The sequence below is a fragment of the Coregonus clupeaformis genome, chromosome 5 (genome assembly GCF_020615455.1).
Source record: "Coregonus clupeaformis isolate EN_2021a chromosome 5, ASM2061545v1, whole genome shotgun sequence".
Taxonomy (NCBI): Eukaryota; Metazoa; Chordata; class Actinopteri; order Salmoniformes; family Salmonidae; genus Coregonus; species Coregonus clupeaformis.
Window position 1 is genome coordinate 9,909,474 of NC_059196.1, and position 23,787 is coordinate 9,933,260.

Sequence of the window (23,787 nt, forward strand, 5' to 3'; positions counted from 1 at the left end):
CTGTAAGTCGCTCTGGATAAGAGCGTCTGCTAAATGATGTAAAAGTAGTAAACACAAAGTAGCAGTACAGTCAGAGAGAGGGGGGATGAAAGGTATCAGGCATATTCTAGTTGGAAGGCTCTTGTTGGAAGAGGGTGACAAAAGCTTTTGTTGTCTACTCAGACTCGCCATATTTTCTTACCCCCTGCTTCCGTTTGTTTTCTATCCACAACATGCAAATTTGAACCTACACTTCCACATCATGCATTGCCTGTTCTTTCCTCCCTGTTTGAACTAATCTGAGCAACAGGTCCAATTCATTGCGGAGATGTTCATGTTCCGGTCTGCTAGTTGGGCCTGTTCATTGTGGAGATGTTCATGTTCCGGTCTGCTAGTTGGGCCTGTCCCTTGCAAGCGCAGAGCGGATGTAACCGTGGTTTGAGGTATTCTGTTACGCATCACTGGTACGTGGGTGTATGTGGGCGAGGTGAGAAGCCTAATATGACTGTTCTTTCAAATCAGAAGAAAATACCTGTTAGTGATGTTGCGCTAAAGCTGTATAAAATGTATTCATCTCCTTCCAACATTTACTGTCATGTTAAACACCAGGCAGAGAAGAGAAGTCCCAGCAGTAGCTCGCTTTAAACACCGGGTAAATAAGAGTCACTGAGGGCTGCTCCGCTCTGCTCTTCAGGACTGCTGATGCTCCACACACACACACGGCTGCCTGCCATCCCTGTAACCCCATATATCCACATCAAGTAGTGCAACTGATCATTAACTCTCAGCCCTGGCATATTTGAAAGCGGTAGAATTCAGCTCCAAACTTCCAAGGAATCTAAATGTCTAGAGAACATTAAGTCCCCTTTAATTACTAGCATTGTTAAGTTATACAGTTTTAACTTTGACGCTTTCCCCAGAATTCTAAATAATTTCATGCTGTATAATTATCTTGTGAGACATCTGCTTTTTGACGTTTCAGACAGTCCTTGTACATCACTGCGCTAAACCCCAAGTCAATGACAAGAGATGTCAGAAAATAAATGTATGCTGAAATGAGACTTGCTCTGCAGTTTCGAAATTGTGAATGTGGTCAGGGAATAAGATTACAAGCACAGGGAGAACTCGATCTGTGTTTATTTAACAATTGCGATTGATGCAATGAATGGAGGGCAGGATAAAACAGCATGATATTTCGTACTACGCAACTGTATTATTCAATGTGGGCTACAATAATAAATCCAACCAAAAACCGTTTAAAAAAAGGTCTGGAGCTGGGTAAGGACAAATGGGCCTCCTGATTGTACTCTCATCATGATAGTAATTTGGAGCAGCCGTCCCTCTAAATCCACACTGATACCTCTGAGCAGCCAAATGAAGGGCTAGAGGCTTCACTCCGATTTACTATAGATACTCCACCCCTCGTTTGAATTTCAATTGGGGAGGAGATCATACTGCCCTTCCGGTGACACATTCCTACTAAAAGGCTACTGGGGAATTCCTGTCAGATTGCTCTGGCCAATGACTGCACTGGTTGGTGTCGGAAGGATTCGAAGAACTCATGAAATAAAAAGGAGGAATTCTGAGTGTCCCACAAAAGGCTGATATTCTTCTCTCTCCGGTGCCAAAACACTGGGTAAAAAACAGATACTGCTAGGATTGATGGCTCATGTTCCCAACACCTCACACCCACGGTGGTAGAGAGGCAGCGCCGACAGGCACCCTAATCAAAACAAAGCTGAAGACACGCCTCCTGCAAGGTGCTATTAGGGACATAATGTCTGGGGGACCAGCCCCACACACAATTGACGGCTTTCTCACAGCTCTGAAAACAGAGGTGAAAACCCCTTTGCCGCCTGCTAGAGCAGAATAAAGCAGTGGATGGGAGGGCCTGTGACTAATTCTCCCCCTAGCGTAGTCCCTGGGGGAGGAGGCTTCGCTCTTCACCCTTTGATATCCGTGCGTGTGCTCTTTCAGCCGTCTGCACTTCATGAAAGCTGGAATAAAAGCAGACAAAGCTTCCTGCTTGGATCCACACACTGTCTCAGGGACGGGAGCTCCACCATATAAATAGGGCAAAGACCTGCTGGAACCCTTCCGCCCAAACAAAACACAACATTTAGTAAAAACCAGTTTGCTAACATCTATTCAGCTGCACTTGTGTGAGGGATTGACATCGGTCTTAATCTGAGTCAAGAGAGAGAGGGTTCAATTCTAAGAAAGACAAAAACCAAAGTGTCAGATACATTTTTTTAAGGCCAAACAAATGTCGCCAAAAAGACAACTTTGGCAGACGGGCGCTTAAATAAACAACCATCATTTGGCTGGATCAATAACATAAATTATTTTTCTACACCCAATTCAATAACCTACAAATGCTGCAATTTGAACAACAACAGTCTACAAGCCCTCTTTTGAGGGGATCCCAAAAGGCTTTGCTAATCTATTCCAAAGTGGCAGCTGTCAGGAGAAAAGTTGAGCTCAGACGGCCCCTGAGTGGCTGAAGTGGATTTGGGTCTGCCTGGAAGGAGGGGCTCAGTGTCCGGCTGCTCTGTGAGCTCAGCAAGCTGCGATGAGCAAGAACAATCCTGCCCAGGCGCAACATCCACTCTGAATGAAATCACAATGCTGTGTCTGCAACGATTTTGGCCGTCTGTCCCACCGCATCCCAGATAGTGCGTTTTCCCCCCTCTTTGTGTGTCTTGGGATAGAGGGAGGGGGACATGTTGATCCCCCTTCCTATAAAAAGTGTTATCCCAGACAGAGGGCCTCATTACCATAGCACTGGCCAACATCAAAGTAGATTATATTAACCTTTCGGCTAATCTACTAGTGATGATAGGAGATGTGTATACACACACACACACACACACACACACACACACACACACACACACACAGAATCAGTGTATCCAGTTTCCCAATAGGTCTTATGATAATGACCTCATTAAAAATCACGCACGAGGGTGATTATTGTAGCTCGCGAGCTCACCGTCAGTACTAGAAAGATGGAATTTGGAGTAACACACATCAAACACACATGATACTGGCGAACCATTCTCAGGCCACCAAAAAATGCATTTCGCTAGCACTTCATCAGATGTCCACAATGCCGACATTATTTTGGTACTACGCACTGTGTGAAGAGGGGGAAAACATGTCCACCTCCCATTTCCCTATGTATCAGCAATAGCTAGCTACCGTGGCGTAGTGCGTAGCATGGTAGGTTCATGAGCTAAACACTTAGCCAAATGTGGGAGTTCTACTAAAGCCATCACTTTGCAAGCTAAACCGACCATTAGTCATACCCAAATGGCTAATTCGATAACGTTTTTTAAAAACTACTGTAGCGTCTACCTAGCAACTTTAGAAGCGTGGATCAAGGCAGAAAGACGAATAGTAGCTACCTAGCTGATAATTTAGGCAAGGTAAATAGCCTCGTTCGAAGGTTAGCATTATGCACTGACACCTCGCTGAAAGCAAGGATCGGGATAACCGTAGCTTCTTGAACTCTTCAATATGTGTGTTTAATGCTAAGCTAGCCAATGCATGCAAAAAAAGTGTCTGTAACGTTACTACGTTAGGGCAATTAAAAATAGTTACTGAGTATAAATAACGTTAGGTAGCTAGATGCCTTAACAAGAATAAAAAACATGAAGTTCAGGTTCCCTGTTTACATGTTTTGTTTTCAAACAGGAGCCTCGTTCGCTAACCGGGAGGTCCCATGCTACAGTGTTAATCAATGTAACACTAGCATCACAGACATTTACCAAACACTGAGCTAACGTTAGCATGCTGGTTAGCTAGTTACTGTAGCACACTGGCTCGTATAACCTAATTCTGAACTCTGAAGATGAGTTGATGGTGAGATATGATTAGGCTCTATCCCTACAAGTCCCCACTCCACAACTAAGCCAACAATGGCCGCTAACTAGATACTGTAGCTTTATATCACATCCCTCCTCTATTTTCGCCTCTGTGGCAATGTTGGACAATTAGACAGCCAATAATTTCTTAAATTTGGCCAAATTGTGGATAGGTCACCAGGCTACTTTTAACTCGTCACAACGTCAGCACCGTTGGTGCTACTCAGCCATCGACTGATCCTAAACGGGCTTCCCTGTTGTGACTTGTGTGGTGAATCACTGTGAAAGGGATAACGGTAGTAACTGCACATGGATTGAAACATGTTGATGGGCTTGATACCCAGTGTGGGGTTCAAGGCCAAACAAAAAGTTAACTACTCTGCGATGACAAGTTAGGTCACACTCCTCACACTGAATACGGAGGCAGCAGCATCCAACTCCTTGGTACTATACCATTACTAGCGTGTGTTGGCACTTCATGTTACCATCCTCCTTGCAGCTATTTAACGTTAGCAAGCTAGTTAACAACCAACCACAATCAAGTTGGTCTTTCGTTTACCTCCCCGCTGCTTGAACCACTCGACTCCCCCAAAACATCCCGAAATTTCTGCAGGTTGCAACCGATAGCAGAGGAGACCTGTAACGCAGCATCAAAGCCGGGCCCGAGCCCAGCCGTGTTCGGGTGGGTCCCTGTGCCACTTCGTAGGGAGGCAGTGATCCGGATTCGGCCCGCTCTCCTCCCAGTGCCTAAGTTGCTGCTCCCTCCGGGCCGAGCGGGGAACCGCCACCGACAGCTGTGCGCCATTTTACACTCTGCCTGTCTGCCCTAAGATCAGAGAGCTCAGTGGGCGTAGCCCTGAACCAGCATTTCACATAAACCCCCGCCACTCACCACGGTGAAAAACATTCGTATCCATGTTGCGGGGTGGACATAAACTGGCCCCGAATATGCATTTCTACAATGTTCCTCGCCAAGCCGTTTATAGCCATAGCTTAGCTAAACAGGTTCCAGGGCCGTGCCCGGAAAAACACCTAACAGTCCTTAGCTACTGATGCTTGAGCCGTCTCAGAGATCCGATTAAATTCCTAATGATATGATCCATCCAACGTTAGCCCACATAAAGATGTGTAGCTGCTAACTAGCAAGCCACGAGCTCGTAGTCAGACAGAGCAGAGAAAGCCTAGCTAGCTAACGAACAGCTAATAGCTAGCTAACTTTGAACTTCACAACTATGCCAATAGATAAATAAATTACATTGAGTTAACAAATCCCAAATGGCAGACTGGTATTTAAATGATCTAGCTAGCTAGATATAGTGTCTTACAAGATACAGACCAGCTCGCTAGCTAGCCACGTTTCAGTTATAAAGTGTAGACTGCCACAAAAAATATATCCGTTTTATTGATTATACAATAATTGAAAGAAACAACTAGCTAGGTATTTCACAAAACAAAAAATCACTGCGCCTACACATACATGTGGTTGAATTTCTATCAAGTAGATAGCCTTCTTTACTTTATTTTATTGAGCCATAATTAAACAACCTGACAGCAGAAGGAATGTGGTCATAGGTAAATCAGACATGGATCGGGATTGGTTCCAAAATTATGAAAACGCAAAGCATACATTTCTTACTTCACAAATCCTACAAACATTTTGTACAAGACAGTCACCTAACACTGTTGGTCTGCTATGAAAAATGTGTCTTTTAATTACAATTTTAAGTGCTAAATAGGTGCAATGCACCTGCAATTGTACCTGAAACACACAGGACATTCTGAAATACTTAATTTACAATAATTTAAACAGTCTTTATTTAATGATAGTTTATTTATTTGTATAACATTAGTTACTTCAACTATATTTACACTAACTTGATCACCTGTATAACACAATATTATGCAATATGATACATTTCTTATTTCAGATGCCAGAAACACAAATATTGTGCAGTTGAAAATAAATCTAATTTAAAATATTTTAACTATTTGTCAGAAACATTATGCACTTTCATCTCAGCTACTTAAGTCAATTAGAAGCCATACCCTTCCAGATTTTTCGTAAACAGGTGTAGAATAACAGTGAAATGCTTACCTTCCCAACAATGCAGAGAGAAAAAAAGAAAAAAAAATAGACAAATAATAGAAAAATAGACAATAACACAAGGAATAAATACACAATGAGTAACAATTACTTGGCTATATACACGGGATACCAGAACCGAGTCGATGTGCAGGGGTATGAAGTAATTGAGGTAGATACAGTGGGGATAACAAGTATTTGATACACTGCCGATTTTGCAGGTTTTCCTACTTACAAAGCATGTAGAGGTCTGTGATTTTTATCATAGGTACACTTCAACTGTGAGAGACGGAATCTAAAATCCAGAAAATCACATTGTATGATTTTTAAGTAATTAATTTGCATTTTATTGCATGACATAAGTATTTGATACATCAGAAAAGCAGAACTTAATATTTGGTACAGAAACCTTTGTTTGCAATTACAGAGATCATACGTTTCCTGTAGGTCTTGACCAGGTTTGCACACACTGCAGCAGGGATTTTGGCCCACTCCTCCATACAGACCTTCTCCAGATCCTTCAGGTTTCGGGGCTGTCGCTGGGCAATACGGACTTTCAGCTCCCTCCAAAGATTTTCTATTGGGTTCAGGTCTGGAGACTGGCTAGGCCACTCCAGGACCTTGAGATGCTTCTTACGGAGCCACTCCTTAGTTGCCCTGGCTGTGTGTTTCGGGTCGTTGTCATGCTGGAAGACCCAGCCACGACCCATCTTCAATGCTCTTACTGAGGGAAGGAGGTTGTTGGCCAAGATCTCACGATACATGGCCCCATCCATTCCTCCCCTCAATACAGTGCAGTCGTCCTGTCCCCTTTGCCGAAAAGCATCCCCAAAGAATGATGTTTCCACCTCCATGCTTCACGGTTGGGATGGTGTTCTTGGGGTTGTCCTCATCCTACTTCTTCCTCCAAACACAGCGAGTGGAGTTTAGACCAAAAAGCTATATTTCTGTCTCATCAGACCACATGACCTTCTCCCATTCCTCCTCTGGATCATCCAGATGGTCATTGGCAAACTTCAGACGGGCCTGGACATGCGCTGGCTTGAGCAGGGGGACCTTGCGTGCGCTGCAGGATTTTAATCCATGACGGCGTAGTGTGTTACTAATGGTTTTCTTTGAGACTGTGGTCCCAGCTCTCTTCAGGTCATTGACCAGGTCCTGCCGTGTAGTTCTGGGCTGATCCCTCACTTTCCTCATGATCATTGATGCCCCACGAGGTGAGATCTTGCATGGAGCCCCAGACCGAGAGTGATTGACCGTCATCTTGAACTTCTTCCATTTTCTAATAATTGCGGCAACAGTTATTGCCTTCTCACCAAGCTGTTTGCCTATTGTCCTGTAGCCCATCCCAGCCTTGTGCAGGTCTACAATTTTATCCCTGATGTCCTTACACAGCTCGTCCTGTCCCCTTTGCAGAAAAGCATCCCCAAAGAATGATGTTTCCACCTCCATGCTTCACGGTTGGGATGGTGTTCTTGGGGTTGTCCTCATCCTTCTTCTTCCTCCAAACACAGCGAGTGGAGTTTAGACCAAAAATCTATATTTCTGTCTCATCAGACCACATGACCTTCTCCCATTCCTCCTCTGGATCATCCAGATGGTCATTGGCAAACTTTAGACGGGCCTGGACATGCGCTGGCTTGAGCAGGGGGACCTTGCGTGCGCTGCAGGATTTTAATCCATGACGGCGTAGTGTGTTACTAATGCTTTTCTTTGAGACTGTGGTCCCAGCTCTCTTCAGGTCATTGACCAGGTCCTGCCGTGTAGTTCTGGGCTGATCCCTCACTTTCCTCATGATCATTGATGCCCCACGAGGTGAGATCTTGCATGGAGCCCCAGACCGAGGGTGATTGACCGTCATCTTGAACTTCTTCCATTTTCTAATAATTGCGCCAAAAGTTATTGCCTTCTCACCAAGCTGTTTGCCTATTGTCCTGTAGCCCATCCCAGCCTTGTGCAGGTCTACAATTTTATCCCTGATGTCCTTACACAGCTCTCTGGTCTTGGCCATTGTGGAGAGGTTGGAGTCTGGTTGATTGAATGTGTGGACAGGTGTCTTTTATACAGGTAACGAGTTCAAACAGGTGCAGTTAATACAGGTAATGAGTGGAGAACAGGAGGGCTTCTTAAAGAAAAACTAACAGGTCAATGAGAGCCGGAATTCTTACTGGTTGGTAGGTGATCAAATACTCATGCCATGCAATAAAATGCAAATTAATTACTTAAAAATCATACAATGTGATTTTCTTGATTTTTGTTTTCGATTCCGTCTCTAACAGTTGAAGTGTACCTATGATAAAAATTACAGACCTCTACATGCTTTGTAAGTAGGAAAACCTGCAAAATCGGCAGTGTATCAAATACTTGTTATCCCCACTGTATATATATTTTTGTTGTTGTTGTAATTCCTTATTTACGTAAGTATTCAGACCCTTTGCTACCAGACTCGAAATTGAGCTCAGGTGCATCCTGTTTCCATTGATCATCCTTGAGCTGTTTCTACAACTTCATTGGAATCCACCTGCGGTAAATTCAATTGATTGGACATGATTTGGTCCTCTGTAGCTCAATTGGTAGAGCATGGCGCTTGTAACGCCAGGGTAGTGGGTTCGATCCCCGGGACCACCCATACGTAAAAATGTATGCACACATGACTGTAAGTCGCTTTGGATAAAAGCGTCTGCTAAATGGCTTATTTTTATTATTATTTGTAAAGGCACACACCTTTCTATATAAGGTCCCAAAGTCGACAGTGCATGTCAGAGCAAAAACCAAGCCATGAGGTCGAAGGAATTGTCCGGAGAGCTCCGAGACAAGATGGTGTCGAGGCACAGATATGGGGAAGGGTACCAAAAAAATGTCTGCAGCGTTGAAGGGCCCCAAGAACACAGTGGCCTCCATCATTCTTAAATGGAAGAAGTTTGGAACCACCAAGACTCTTCCTAAGTTTAGTATTTTTTATAAATTTGCAAAAATGTCTAAAACCTGTTTTTGCTTTGTCATTATGGGATATTGTGTGTAGATTGATGAGGAAAAAAAACAATTTAATACTGTCAAGACTCAACATTAATATGGACCTCCCCGTGGCACTATAACGGGCACATGTTTATAGCTCTTGATTTGTTTGACTTAGAGTGATGACATTTGGCACACATGCTCAGGGATATGAGTCTAGCTAACCCACGCAATATCTCAGACACCACTGGCCCGATTATGACCAAATTTGGGTGAATGATGAGTCTTGCCAGAGAGTTCCGGCATTTACAAAAGTACACTGATTGGCCCAGGGGGGCGTTATAGTAATCAACTGGATATACGTTAGTCACACACGATGTCTCAGACACCACTAGCCCCATTTTGAGGAAACTTGAGTGAATGTGTCTTTTCATAAAGATCCTTCATTTACAAAATTACACTGATTTGCCCAAGGGGGGCGCTGCATCTTTCGTGGGGGACAACATGTTTACTGTTGCCTTGTAGAGTTCGATATGATCTTAAACAATTGAAATCACCCCGATACTGTTTGCTGGAACCTGAAAGTGACCCACACTGTTCAGTGTTGATTTCCCATTGGGCCTGAGAAAATGCTTAATACCAAGGTAATAATAAATAATAATACGCCATTTAGCAGACGCTTTTATCCAAAGCGACTTACAGTCATGCGTGCATACATTTTTGTGTATGGGTGGTCCCGGGGATCGAACCCACTACCTTGGCGTTACAAGCGCCGTGCTCTACCAGCTGAGCTACAGTATGACATGAAACAGGTAATAGTGATATGTGTAAAATGACAAGACTCATGATAAAAGGAGTAATTTGGTTGGTTAAGTACAAGCTTCAACACACTTTTTTTATTGGTCGACAGTTGTTTTTCTATTCCAATTTTTATTCGGATACGGTTGACCAATAAAAAAAAGTGTGTGGTGAAGCGTCTACTTGACCAACCAAATTACTCAATGGCTGTCCTTAGCTACACTGAACAAAAATATAAATCGCAACATGCAACAATTTTAAAGATTTTACTGAGTTACAGTTCATATAAGGAAATCAGTCAATTTAATCAAATTCATTAGCCCCTAATCTATGGATTTCACATGACATGGAATACAGATATGCATCTGTTGGTCACAGATACCTTTAAAAAAAAGGTAGGGGCATGGGTCAGAAAACCAGTCAGTATCTGGTGTGACCACCATTTGCCTCATGCAGCGTGACACATCTCATTCGCATAGAGTTGATCAGGCTGATTGATTGTGGCCTGTTTGATGTTGTCCCACTCCTCTTCAATGGCTGTGCGAAGTTGCAGGATATTGGCGGGAACTGGAACACGCTGTCGTACACGTAAATCCAGAGCATCCCAAACATGCTCAATGGTGACATGTCTGGTGAGTATGCAGGCCATGGAAGAACTGGGACATTTTCAGCTTCCAGGGATTGTGTACAGATCCTTGTGACATGGGGCCGTGCATTATCATGCTGAAACATGAGGTGATGGCAGCGGATGAATGGCACGACAAAGAGCCTCAGAACATCATCACGGTATCTCTGTGCATTCAAAATGCCATTGATAAAATGCAATTGTGTTCATTGTCCGTAGTTTACGCCATCCCATACCATAACCCCACCCCCACCATGGGGCACTCTGTTCATGACGTTATCAGCAGACCGCTCGCCCACACGCCGCCATACACGCAGTCTGCCATATGTCCTGTACAGTTGAAACCGGGATTCATACGTGAAGAGCAAACTTCTCCAGCGTGCCAGTGGCCATCAAACGTGAGCCCACTGAAGTCAGTTATGACGCCAAACTGCAGTCAGGTCAAGACCCTGGTGAGGACAACGAGCACGCAGATGAGCTTCCCTGTGACGGTTTCTGACAGTTTGTGCATAATTCTTCAGTTGTGTAAACCCACAGTTTCATCAGCTGTCCAGGTGGCTGGTCTCAGACGATCCCGCAGGTGAAGAAGCCGGATGTGGAGGTCCTGGGCTGGCATGGTTACACGTGGTCTGCGGTTGTGAGGCCGGTTGGACATACTGCCAAATTCTCTAAAACGACGTTGGAGGCAGTTTATGGTAGAGAATTGAACATTCAAAGGAGAAATGCTCACTAACGGGGACAAAATTTGAGAGAAAGGCTTTTTGTTTTTATGGAACATTTCTGGGATCTTTTATTTCATCTCATAAAACATTGACCATGTTGTGTTTATATTTTTGTTCAGTGTAATTGGATAGTGTTAATTTGGAAGCACTTTCTTGTTCAGTGCCTAATAACATTAAATTATCATTATGTTATGGTAACTTTAGTACTAAATGAATGAGTATTGGGAATAAATGAGTGACTGTTTGCATACAAACAGCTACCAATTAATAACCATACTTGGTTATTGCCTGTTATTAGGGTACTGGAAGAAGTAATGCAAACATTTGTTGCAAGCTTGATACTGTAACACATCAAAGCTTTTTATTTATTAGTCATACTGTACATTCAAAATACATTTTCACAGTTAAAATATTGCATTACAATTTCACCCCGGTAATCATCAAGTTAGTAGATATGCAACATACATCATCAAATGGGTATTCTTTGCCACATGTTCTACTAATTTCTTCAGCAAATCACACTTCACTTTGAATTAAAAGTCTCAAATTCCAAACAAGAGCAACTCACACAAGTTACAAACTGCTTTGTAAATAACCAAAGCAAGTGACACCCCAACTCCTCCACTGTCTATACCATCTCTTGTTTAGGATATAAGACATATCCATTGACGGCACATTTAATTCCATAAATGCAACGAAGACACAAAATAATAACTTGAAAAATGTCTGGTCGATGAAATTAAAGCAAGGCTGGTGGTTTTAGGCACCGATTCTTTAAATGAAGATTGGTTTGCCCACATTTTATTACATGGGCATTATATGCTAGCATAAGACATTATTTCAATGGTAAATGCTAAATAACATTCGATAATCTTGTTTAGGTTCATAGATGGATGGTGCATATATACCTTATGGTTACTATAGAGACAAGGGGCAATTAATAAGACATATGACATTTCCTTGTTCTGAAGTCCAGGTTTTCAGTATACTTTGCCTACTTTTAAAATATAAAACATTTGGCAGAGCTGATGATCATTTAGGAATTGCTAAACGACTATTGTCCAGTAAGACCAGTGGTTCTGAGCAGACTGCAACCACTGATGGTAAACAGTATATTCTCTGAAGCAGGGGGCAGAATTCTAAAACCACCATAGGGCATATGAATGTAGCAGTGCAACTCGGTTTTCAAATGCACCACTACCTGCTCTCTTGACAGTTTTTGAGACCTGGGATCTTCCACTGACCAGTGAGGGTATTTGAGTGACATGTGCGCTGCATGAGAGGGAGATACCAGTCGCTCACGTGGTTTGAAGTCCAAAGCTTAAAGGCAAGCACACATGGATGAGTCAAAGTGGAGCATACTACTGTCTAGGTAGTGAGGGAAGGTATGGTACAGTCATAGTTTGTTTGAGAAGATCCCAGGGCTAGCCACTAGGGCCCATCTGCAGCTGATCCTGCTTATGCTGGGCCAGCCACTGTAAGATCTGTTGCTTCAGCTCCTCGTTGGGCCGGATCTGGTCCATGGTGAGGGGGCTGCGGTTGAACGGGTCTGTCTGATCACTGTAGGGAAATTTAGATTGATACTCAATACCGTACAAAAAACTTGATCTCGGGCCGCATGTTTCAAGCCGCTCAGAGTAAGACTGCTGCTTTAGGATCAACTTTGTATTTTAGATTACAATGAATAAGACTACATGGACAGGTGGGGACCAGATCTTAGATCAGCATTCCTATTCTGAGATGCTTGATGCATACGGTCCCTGGAATAAACCAGCAGCACGTAGACATACTACTACTAAGGGAATCACTCACCTAAGTAAGTGCCGTGCTATGGTCGAGCGATCGACCGTGACATTGGAGGAGGGGAGCAGCACAGGGTCGAGCATCAGCGTGGACATAATGGGGTCCAGGAACTCGTCTGGGGCGTCCGCGTACGTTTCCTCATCCTGCAGCTGCCGGTCTGCATGAGACTAAGACAGGAGACAGGCAGTAGTTATTTGTTTAGGGTTATGGTATGGAGAGGGCATAGTGGTACAGTATAATGTGATTTTATACAGATCTAACCTTTATTTTGTCAGCAAGGAGACTGAAACCCACAATAACTTCTCCGGGCTTGTTGATCTTCTTCAGGACTCGGACAGTCTGAGAGAAGAGCGTGGGAGAGTAGGAGCGCCCGTCTTTTGGGACAGTGGCACAGAAATGATCTTCATCACTGCCGAAGAGAAAACCGACATTGTTAGAGTCGCTAGAAACCAAATAGCCACCATATTTGCCACACATGGATTCAAATGGTACTTCAAAAAAACATTCAACTAATTTAGTTATGCTTGACTGTGCTTGCCTGGCACAATATAACCATCCAAAACATGCAAACACCACCCACCTGGCACTCCAGGCAAACACTCAAAATATTTGAACGACTTCAAATACAGGTCTGAAGTACGGATGGAAAAAGCAAGCGAATTTCAACCCAAAAAACTTCTGAGTCTTGTATTAGCCTTGAAATATTGTCGTTTTGAAACGTACCCCAGGTTAAGGTAGATGGTGCAGATATCGGAGACCAGTTGTTGGGGCTTGAAGTCAAATTCGCTGAAGTCTTTCACCTTCAGGGCGCCCATCTTGGGGCCGACCAGGTGCTGCAGGAAGTGGTTGAGCATGGAGATGATCCTCTCGGCCATGAAAGGGTGCACAAAAATACCCTTGATCTCTGGGATATCATGGAGAGGGAGAAGCGAGTAGGAGTTTTAATATACTCATTTACACAGAGTGTACAAAACATTAGAAACACCTGCTCTTTCCATGACAGACTGAATCCAGTTGATTGTGTATGTGTGCCATTGAAAGGGTGAATGGGCAAGACAAAATATTTAAGTGCCTTTGAATGGGGTATGGTAGTAGGTGCCAGGCGCACCGGTTTGATTGTGTCTAGAACTGCAACGCTGCTGGGTTTTTCACGCTCAACAGTTTCCCGTGTGTATCAATAATAGTCCACCACCCAAAGGACATCAATCCAACTTGACACAACTGTGGGAAGCATTGGAGTCAACATGGGCCAGCATCCCTGTGGAACGCTTTAGACACCTTGTAGAGTCCATGCCCTGACAAATTGAGGCTGTTCTGAGGGCAAAAGGTGTTCCTAATGTTTTGTATCCTCAGTGTACAACACAGTGCCATCAAATATAAATTATTGCCATTTACCTTTAACAGGGCAATCTCTTAATTCTGCTTATGGTTTCACTAACTCAATGAACTGGACAATGATGTCTAAAAATGCTCCCGAGTGGCGCAGTGGTCTAAGGCACTGCATCGCAGTGCTAGCTGTGCCACTAGAGATCCTGGTTCGAATCCAGGCTCTGTCGTAGCCGGCCGCGACCGGGAGACCCATGGGGCGGCGCACAATTGGCCCAGCGTCGTCCAGGGAAGGGGAGGGAATGGCCGGCAGGGATGTAGCTCAGTTGGTAGAGCATGGCGTTTGCAACGCCAGGGTTGTGGATTCGCTTCCCCACGGGGGGCCAGTATATAAAAAATAATAATGTATGCACTCACTAACTGTAAGTCGCTCTGGATAAGAGCGTCTGCTAAATGACTAAAATGTAATGTAAATGTAAAAAAAATATACATAAACACCCATAGTTTGTGTAGCTCTAGATAGAGACGTATGTCCAAGACATTATCCATTCATTGTTATCCATTCATCCTCCCTCTCCAACTAACCTGATGTGAGGAAAGCCAGAGTGCCGATGGTCTCGTTGGACATGATGTTATGGAAGCGTGCCAGCTGTCCCAACATCTGCAGACTGGACTCCTTCTCCCTGAGGGCATCAGGAGCCAGGCCCACCCACTCGCCATGGTCCTTCTCCAGCTGCAGAAGCTTGATCTTGCTCAGGTACTACCACGACAAGGACCAGTACAGAGAGAAGTAGTGAGAAAATCTGACAGTTTAAATGTAGGATCTTCATGTAAACCAGGGAATATCAGCTAGATTCAGCCGCGGGCCAATTTCTTCTTGAGCGGTTGGTCAGGCGGCCGGAACATAATTATAAATAATTTGTAGACTGCAAATTGACTGCAAGAAGCCCAAACAGACATCATATTTTATTAAAACATAATCATTTCAAACCTTGCTTACATTTGTATACCATCACATATACAGTATCTCTCTATTATGCGTGGGAATACTTTGGACCAGATTTCCAAAATGAAAACCAATTGGGGCTGATTTTCTCGTGTTCTTACGGTCTTTTATGTCCCAAAGAATGTATAAAAAAGATTGATGAGTAGAGGCTGGTGAGATGAGCATGACTCATCGTAACAGTCAGACTGGGACCATGTGTTTAATACAGTTTGTTGATTCCATTCCAGCCATTACAAAGAGCACGTCCGCCGATTTAAAGGGGCACCAGCCACTACTGAGATGGATATGTCAATATAAGTCAATGCTAGGAATGTCCTTTTCATTCAAACGAGAGCTAAATGCTGACAGTTTCTCACCTGTATAGCTTCGTCGAGCAGGAAGATGGCGTCGTTCATCAGGAGATTCAGATACCGCAGGAAAAGTGGAGGATTCATGGCCTCGAGGTTCTCGGATGCATAAACAGCAAGACTCTGAAGTCAACAACATGCCACGTAAGCATTTTGGTGCAGAACTGAAAATCAATAGCCGTGTGTGTTCTGCTGTCTTCAATAAGGATGACTCTACATGTGATACCATCTAAATAACTAAGACAAAAAGGGAGACAAGCTTGCCTTAATGCTCTCCCTGTAGCTCTCCTTCCCCCACATGTACCTGAGGATGGGATACATAGGTCTCCTGTAGTTGAACTTCTGTTCAAACTGGTGAGGGTCACCTGAGGAGAAACGTCAATAACATACAAGTCACATCATGCATGCACTTGAGCTTCATCACAAAGGTTTAGATTCTAGCACACACAAACCCATGCGAGCAAGACACACACACACACACTTGCTCACACACTAAACCCACCAGTGAACTCAATGTCCACAAACACAGCGATGAGCGCCTCGGCCAGGTGAGGGGCGTGGCGGTAGGAGCAGAAGACCCTTTGACGCTGGAACATGATTGGCTGGGCCGTGCCGGACGATGCCGGTTCCATGTGGGGCATCACCGCCTCCAGCACCTCTGCCAGCTTCGCCCGCAAATGAGGGTTCTTCATCCTGGGTACATGGGTAAAGAGTAAAACAGATGACTCTGAACGGTAGACGCATAAACCCCTTAGGAATATCACATCCAGAAGAGTGATTGTTGTAACAGCCAATGGGGATCCACAATTGAGATAAACAGACCTCAGGATTTTATATGTACCAGGATACATGAATATTATGCACAGAGGTGTAAACATGTGGCCTGGTACTGTGTGTGTGTGTGTGTGGGGTGAACTCAAGTCCTCCCCCTCTCTCCCCTACCTCTCCACGTTTCCCATGAACACAGTGATGAAGTTGAGGACCTGCTCCAAGCTCTCGGCAGAAGACTCCAGGACCTCGTCGGCAAAGCGGCGGAGGAAGACAAAGAAATCTCCCAAGTTCTCTGCAAAGAACTCTGCAGACGTACAAGAATCATTTTGATAACCAACCCCTCTTAGTAGCCACCCTTTAAATACACTCTCTACCAGAGGAGGCTGGTGGGAGAGGCTATAGGAGGATGTGCTCTTTTTAATGGCTGGAATGGAGTCAAACATGTTGTTTCCATGTGTTTGATGTTTCCATTAATTCCATTCCAGCAATTACAATGAGCCCGTCCTACTATAGCTACTCCCACCAGCCTCCTCTGCTCTCTACTTATGTGTTATTCTCTCACTCACAACTCTTTTATAGCACTGTCATTGGGACTTGTGCAAATTATTATTAATTTTGCTGTTATTTAGCACAGTGGTTCCCAACCTTTTATGAAGCGTGGCACATCTTGATGGGATAAAAAATTGTTGCACACCTAAAATGTCCATATTAATTAATTTAGTGGTAATGACCTCCATCTTATCTGATCCTTACTGCAAAGAATCTATTTTCTGTCACAATTTTTTTTTATAGATTAAATCGGGTTTATTTGAACTATTTTCATAGTTTGCATAGTTCCTTACTAGGCGGCAGGTAGCTTAGTGGTTAAGAGCGTTGTGCCAGTAACCGAAAGGTTCTAATCCCCGAGCTGACTAGGTGAAAAATCTGTCGATGTGCCCTTGAGCAAGGCACTTAACCCTAATTGCTCCTGTAAGTCGCTCTGGATAAGAGCGTCTGCTAAATGACAAAAAATTGAAATGACAAAAAAATATATAAAAAGATACAACAAATATTTAAAAAAATAAAAATAATGATGATTCATTTGTGTCCAACTTTAAGAGCGTCCCGCAATCTGTGCAGGAAATAAATAAAAAGTGTAGCTCCGTTTTGAACGGATTGAGCTTTTAATGAGCGGTTTTCTGCATTGTAAAAGGTGCAACCACGGCCACAAAGCCATGTTCAGTTTGTTTCTATGGCAGAGGCTGTGGCACAGCTAAGCCTAATCAGACTTGCCTGTGCTAATGGTTTTCACAGGCGAAGTCAAATGATACAAATTACTTTGCTCGTGATGCGTGCCCCTCAAATGATATAAATGTAACAACAGCCTGAGTGAACTGGACTTGAAACAACGATACAGATGAAACCATGTGCCATTCAATGCAATATCTGAGCGGCACTGGTGCACCCATTCCACAGGTCATGTTTATAAGTGAGTGTTCAAAACAATTATCAAGATTAGGAAAACATTTGCGGCACACCTGAGAGTTCCTCAAGGCACACCAGTGTGCCACGGCGCACCGGTTGAAAACCACTGATTTAGCACCTCTATTGTACGCACTGACTGCAAGTCAGCATAAGAGCATCTGTCAAATGACTGAAAACGTGATGTCATGGTTGATGGCGCAACATTGAAAAAACTGCCAAAAGTTGAGTTGTTGACGGCCTTTGCTCCTCATCGGCCGACTGGTCTAACTAAGTAAGTAAACAAGCAAGGTTGACGGACAGTTTTACCTGCAATGACTGTGATACTTGGTTGTCTTTCCTACCTTAGTTAAATGCCCTGACTAAGTCTCCCTGCAAAAAAATTAAAAGTAAACTGACAGAGGGAGGGAGGGGCAGCTACCTGGCATGTGACAGAGCAGGCTGTTGTGTAGCGGCGGCAGGGGGAAGGAGAGCTGGATGTGCTCGGGCCCCTGGTTGCTGAGGCCCAGTTGAACTAGGAGTGTGGCGCTGGACGCCTGCAGGTTGAGGCAGCACTGCAGCATGCCCGGCTGAGTGGCTGCTGCCTTGGTCGACAGGTAGACCGTCATTAGGCGCTCAAACTGCTCGCGGAGCTGCTCGGCCGCCGGGCCGCCCGTGAGCTGGGCCTCCCGCCACGTACCCTGCAGCCGGTGGAGCGACTGGTTCATCTTCACCATCTGCTCATGGAGTCTAGGGAGAGGAAAGGAGAATACACAATACAATAAAACTTTCTTAACCATATGTTACAGCGAACAATTGGAATTTGTCAAGGTCCAGTTCACAACGTTAGATACAGTACATATTAGGGGTGTAACGATCCATCTACTACATCGATGTATCGATTTATATTCCTATGATCCAACTACATCGATCTGTGCTCGGCGAGTTGGCCTTTTGGACAACATATCAATCTAACATCGTTTTAAAATGTAATAAATCGATTGTATCGATACTAGGAAATAACCCATTTGATTTAAGCACGTCAGACTTTATATGGATGTTTTTTCTTAGCACTTTTAATGATAAAGGCTTTAAACATTACTCGATTCAGTCTGCCTATCCGTGACGTCATCGCCCCGCGCCAGCAGCAGCGCAAAGGCGCAAAGACAACAAAACATAGCATGGCGGACGACAGAGGAGAAGCCGACGAGCGAGAAATTATCAAGCCACCATTGCGGTCCTTACAAGAAACAGGAATCTAGGAAACTTCACCTGCACTGTCCAGTATCCAGGTATTTATTTCAGTCACACTGGTTGAATTTTTGGCTAAAAGGTTACTGAATCGATTTCAAGTCACTGAATCGTTTCGGATCGTATCGTTCTAAATGAACCAATATCGTCCTTGAATCGTATCGACAACCACGAATCGTGATACAAATCGAATCGTTGTTAAAACGAATCGTTACACCCCTAGTACATATGGCTCAGCTGTTATGAAGGATAACACTGAGACGTTATCACAACTCTACTCCAAGGGCCAGGTTGCCGGGCACAGATCGAGCATACTCCTGGACTTAAACCCATGCTCAATGGAGAACCACTGAGAGTTTTTTCGTGTGTGTCAAGAAACAGGCTTAATCTGGGTCAGAAAAAACAGCACCAAAAGTATTGTGTACTAACATGGTAAGTAGAACTTTCTTCATGCACAAACCCAAAACCCTGAGATGACATACTAATGCTCATCATATGGATACAGCATTGCTAGGTCAGGGGTATATTCAGTTAGGCGATATGTTCACAAATTTGCAGATAGAAATGCATTGAATAGACCTGACATGATTCCCTATTCTACGTGAAAGACAATCATATCTATCCTATAATTGTTATTCTATCTGAATGATCTGTAACGTTGCACCCTTCTGAACAGGGCCAGTTAGTTACCTGTGGAAGCCCAGGTGCAGGGTCATCTGGGTGAGGATGAGGTTCTCAGTAAGGAGGCTGTATGACTGGGCATACTCCACCGACTGCTGGGGGGGGAGGGGGACGAGACACGTCTCTTTGTCCAGACCTAATGATCAATGAGAAAATTACGATAGATTCATATTTACTAACATAAAATAGAGAATCAACTATGTAAAAAGGACATCCAACGACCCAGACACACATGCACGCACACATGCACTCATATAAAAGTATGCACACACACCTCTGGCGTGCACATTGCGGTTGCGCCGCTCCTCCTCGCTGAGCTCCTTGAGCGCGCAGTAGGTAGGGTTGAAGGTGAGTAGCTTGGGTGAGCGCGGCCGGCAGAAGGGCTGGCACAGCTTGAGCAGTGCGGCGCCCAGGTTGAGGAAGAAGGCGTCTGAGGCATACATCTGGAAGAAGATCTCAGGCATCTGGTTGGCCCAGATCTTGGTGCGCCCGGCGTTGGCCTGCAGGCAGCCACCCAGCCAGGAGAGCAGCAGGTGGCGCGTCTCACCCGACTGCTGCAGCAGGTTCTTCAGGAGCTGATGCAGCTTGTCATGGAACTGGCCCATGAACTGGGAGGAAAGGAGAGCAGGATAGGATACGTCAATAACTAGACGGGAGCAGAGTATGTAAGCGGAGTTGAGCGGTCGGAAAGCGTGCGCACCGGCACTCCTAGTCCTTTCCAACCGCTCCACTAAAAACCACTCCGCGCTCACAGGAAAAAAAATAAAAAAATGCCGCTCCAAATCTGCTCCATTCACTAAAAATCACAATTTAATCAACACCCATCTATTTTTGTGACTACCTGGACCTACCATTTGGTTTTGAAGTATTAAAACCAAACCATATGTTTTGAAAGAAAAGTATTTTAGAAGCGCTCATCATTTCAAATAGGCTACATGTAATATTAAACAGCATGTAAACACTAAATAGGTCAGGAGCCAGACAGGGAGCCTAAAAAGGAACGAAAATGAATTATTTAGGCTATATGATTTCAAGGCTTTAGCCTACAAAGAAATACATTGTGAAGCACTTGCGAGTGCGACACAATAGGCTGAAAGACCCAGCCACATTTTATCTTCAATGCCCTTGCTGATGGAAGGAGGTTTTCACTCAAAATCTCACGATACATGGCCCCATTCATTCTTTCCTTTACACGGATCAGTCGTCCTGGTCCCTTTGCAGAAAAACAGCCCCAAAGCATGATGTTTCCACCCCCATGCTTCACAGTAGGTATGGTGTTCTTTGGATGCAACTCAGCATTCTTTGTCCTCCAAACACGACGAGTTGAGTTTTTACCAAAAAGTTCTATTTTGGTTTCATCTGACCATATGACATTCTCCCAATCCTCTTCTGGATCATCCAAATGCACTCTAGCAAACTTCAGACGGGCCTGGACATGTACTGGCTTAAGCAAGGGGACACGTCTGGCACTGCAGGATTTGAGTCCCTGGCGGCGTAGTGTGTTACTGATGGTAGGCTTTGTTACTTTGGTCCCAGCTCTCTGCAGGTCATTTACTAGGTCCCCCCGTGTGGTTCTGGGATTTTTGCTCACCGTTCTTGTGATCATTTTGACCCCACGGGGTGAGATCTTGCGTGGAGCCCCAGATCGAGGGAGATTATCAGTGGTCTTGTATGTCTTCCATTTCTTAATAATTGCTCCCACAGTTGATTTCTTCAAACCAAGCTGCTTACCTATTGCAGATTCAGTCTTCCCAGCCTGGTGCAGGTCTACAATTGTGTTTCTGGTGTCCTTTGACAGCTCTTTGGTCTTGGCCATAGTGGAGTTTGGAGTGTGACTGTTTGAGGTTGTGGACAGGTGTCTTTTATACTGATAACAAGTTCAAACAGGTGCCATTAATACAGGTAACGGGTGGAGGACAGAGGAGCCTCTTAAAGAAGAAGTTACAGGTCTGTGAGAGCCAGAAATCTTGCTTGTTTGTAGGTGCCCAAATACTTATTTTCCACCATAATTTGCAAATAAATTCATTAAAAATCCTACAATGTGATTTTCTGGAAATGTTTTCCTCATTTTGTCTGTCATAGTTGACATGTACCTATGATGAAAACTACAGGCCTCTCACATCTTTTTAAGTGGGAGAACTTGCACAATTGGTGGCTGACTAAAAAAGTATTTGATCCCCTGCTGATTTTGTACGTTTGCCCACTGACAAATAAATGATCAGTCTATACTTTTAATGGTAGGTTTATTTGAACAGTGAGAGACAGAATAACAACAACAAAATCCAGAAAAACGAATTTCAAAAATTTTATAAATTGATTTGCATTTTAATGAGGGAAATAAGTATTTGACCCCCTCTCAATCAGAAAGATTTCTGGCTCCCAGGTGTCTTTTATACAGGTAACGAGCTGATTAGGAGCACACTCTTAAAGGGAGTGCTCCTAATCTCCGTTTGTTACCTGTATAAAAAGACACCTGTCCACAGAAGCAATCAATCAATCAGATTCCAAACTCTCCACCATGGCCAAGACCAAAGAGCTCTCCAAGGATGTCAGGGACAAGATTGTAGACCTACACAAGGCTGGAATGGGCTACAAGACCATCGCCAAACAGCATGGTGAGAAGGTGACAACAGTTGGTGCAATTATTCGCAAAAGGAAGAAACACAAAAGAACTGTCAATCTCCCACGAACTGGGGCTCCATGCAAGATCTCACCTCGTGGAGTTGCAATGATCATGAGAACGGAATCAGCCAAGAACTACATGGGAGGATCTTGTCAATGATCTCTAGGCAGCTGGGACCATAGTCACCAAGAAAACAATTGGCAACACACTACGCCGTGAAGGACTGAAATTCTGCAGCGCCCGCAAGGTCCCCCTGCTCAAGAAAGCACATATACAGGCCCGTCTGAAGTTTGCCAATGAATGATTCATCTGAATGATTCAGAGGAGAACTGAGTGAAAGTGTTGTGGTCAGATGATCCCAAAGACCTCGATTTTGGTCTCAACTCAACTCGCTGTGTTTGGAGGAGGAGGAATGCTGCCTATGACCCCAAGAACACCATCCCCACCGTCAAACATGGAGGTGGAAACATTATGCTTTGGGGGTGTTTTTCTGCTAAGGGGACAGGACAACTTCACCGCATCAAAAGGGACGATGGACGGGGCCATGTACCGTCAAATCTTGGGTGAGAACCTCCTTCCCTCAGCCAGGGCATTGAAAATGGGTCATGGATGGGTATTCCAGCATGACAATGACCCAAAACACACGGCCAAGGCAACAAAGGAGTGGCTCAAGAAGAAGCACATTAAGGTCCTGGAGTGGCCTAGCCAGTCTCCAGACCTTTATCCCATAGAAAATATGTGGAGGGAGCTGAAGGTTTGAGTTGCCAAACGTCAGCCTCGAAACCTTAATGACTTGAAGAAGATCTGCAAAGAGGAGTGGAACAAAATCCCTCCTGAGATGTGTGCAAACCTGGTGGCCAACTACAAGAAACGTCTGACCTCTGTGATTGCCAACAAGGGTTTTGCCACCAAGTACTAAGTCATGTTTTGCAGAGGGGTCAAATACTTATTTCCATCATTAAAATGGAAATCAATTTATAAAATTTTTGTTATTCTGTCTCTCACTGTTCAAATAAACATATCATTCAAATTATAGACTGATCATTTCTTTGTCAGTGGGCAAACGTACAAAATCAGCAGGGGATCAAATACTTTTTTCCCTCACTGTATACACAGTTGAAGTCGGAAGTTTACATACACCTTAGCCAAATACATTTAAACAATTCCTGACATTTAATCCTAGTAAAAATTCCCTGTCTTAGGTCAGTTAGGATCACCACTTTATTTTAAGAATGTGAAATGTCAGAATAATAGTAGAGAGAATGATTTATTTCAGCTTTTATTCTTTCATCACATTCCCAGTGGGTCAGAAGTTTACATACACTCAATTAGTATTCGGTAGCATTGCCTTTAAATTGTTTAACTTGGGTTAAACGTTTTGGGTAGCCTTCCACAAGCTTCCCACAATAAGTTGGGTGAATTTTGGCTCATTCCTCCTGACAGAGCTGGTGTAACTGAGTCAGGTTTGTAGGCCTCCTTGCTCGCACACGCTTTTTCAGTTCTGCCCACAA

The 23,787-nt window shown here is 44.1% G+C and overlaps 2 protein-coding genes across 6 annotated transcripts in view; both read right to left on the reverse strand.

Annotated features, from left to right (window-relative positions):
• Window positions 1–4,650, reverse strand: part of LOC121560747 (histone-lysine N-methyltransferase 2A-like) — a 58,208-nt gene extending 53,558 nt beyond the window's left edge. For both annotated transcript variants that reach the window (XM_045212395.1, XM_041873667.2), the window contains exon 1: window positions 4,405–4,650. In XM_045212395.1, coding sequence (XP_045068330.1) covers window positions 4,405–4,650 — 246 coding nt within the window. The remainder of the gene's footprint in view (window positions 1–4,404) is intronic.
• Window positions 4,651–11,367: 6,717 nt separating this feature from the next.
• The window catches only part of LOC121560717 (ubiquitin conjugation factor E4 A), a 31,694-nt gene continuing 19,274 nt past the window's right edge, over window positions 11,368–23,787 (reverse strand). For all 4 annotated transcript variants that reach the window (XM_041873644.2, XM_041873648.2, XM_041873660.2 and 1 more), the window contains 12 exons: window positions 19,928–20,261; window positions 19,663–19,789; window positions 18,164–18,471; window positions 16,453–16,585; window positions 16,013–16,203; window positions 15,775–15,875; window positions 15,520–15,633; window positions 14,743–14,917; window positions 13,555–13,735; window positions 13,093–13,240; window positions 12,841–12,998; window positions 11,368–12,588 (listed from right to left, as the gene is read on the reverse strand). In XM_041873644.2, coding sequence (XP_041729578.2) covers window positions 12,453–12,588; window positions 12,841–12,998; window positions 13,093–13,240; window positions 13,555–13,735; window positions 14,743–14,917; window positions 15,520–15,633; window positions 15,775–15,875; window positions 16,013–16,203; window positions 16,453–16,585; window positions 18,164–18,471; window positions 19,663–19,789; window positions 19,928–20,261 — 2,106 coding nt within the window. In that variant the 3' untranslated portion in view covers window positions 11,368–12,452. The remainder of the gene's footprint in view (window positions 12,589–12,840; window positions 12,999–13,092; window positions 13,241–13,554; window positions 13,736–14,742; window positions 14,918–15,519; window positions 15,634–15,774; window positions 15,876–16,012; window positions 16,204–16,452; window positions 16,586–18,163; window positions 18,472–19,662; window positions 19,790–19,927; window positions 20,262–23,787) is intronic.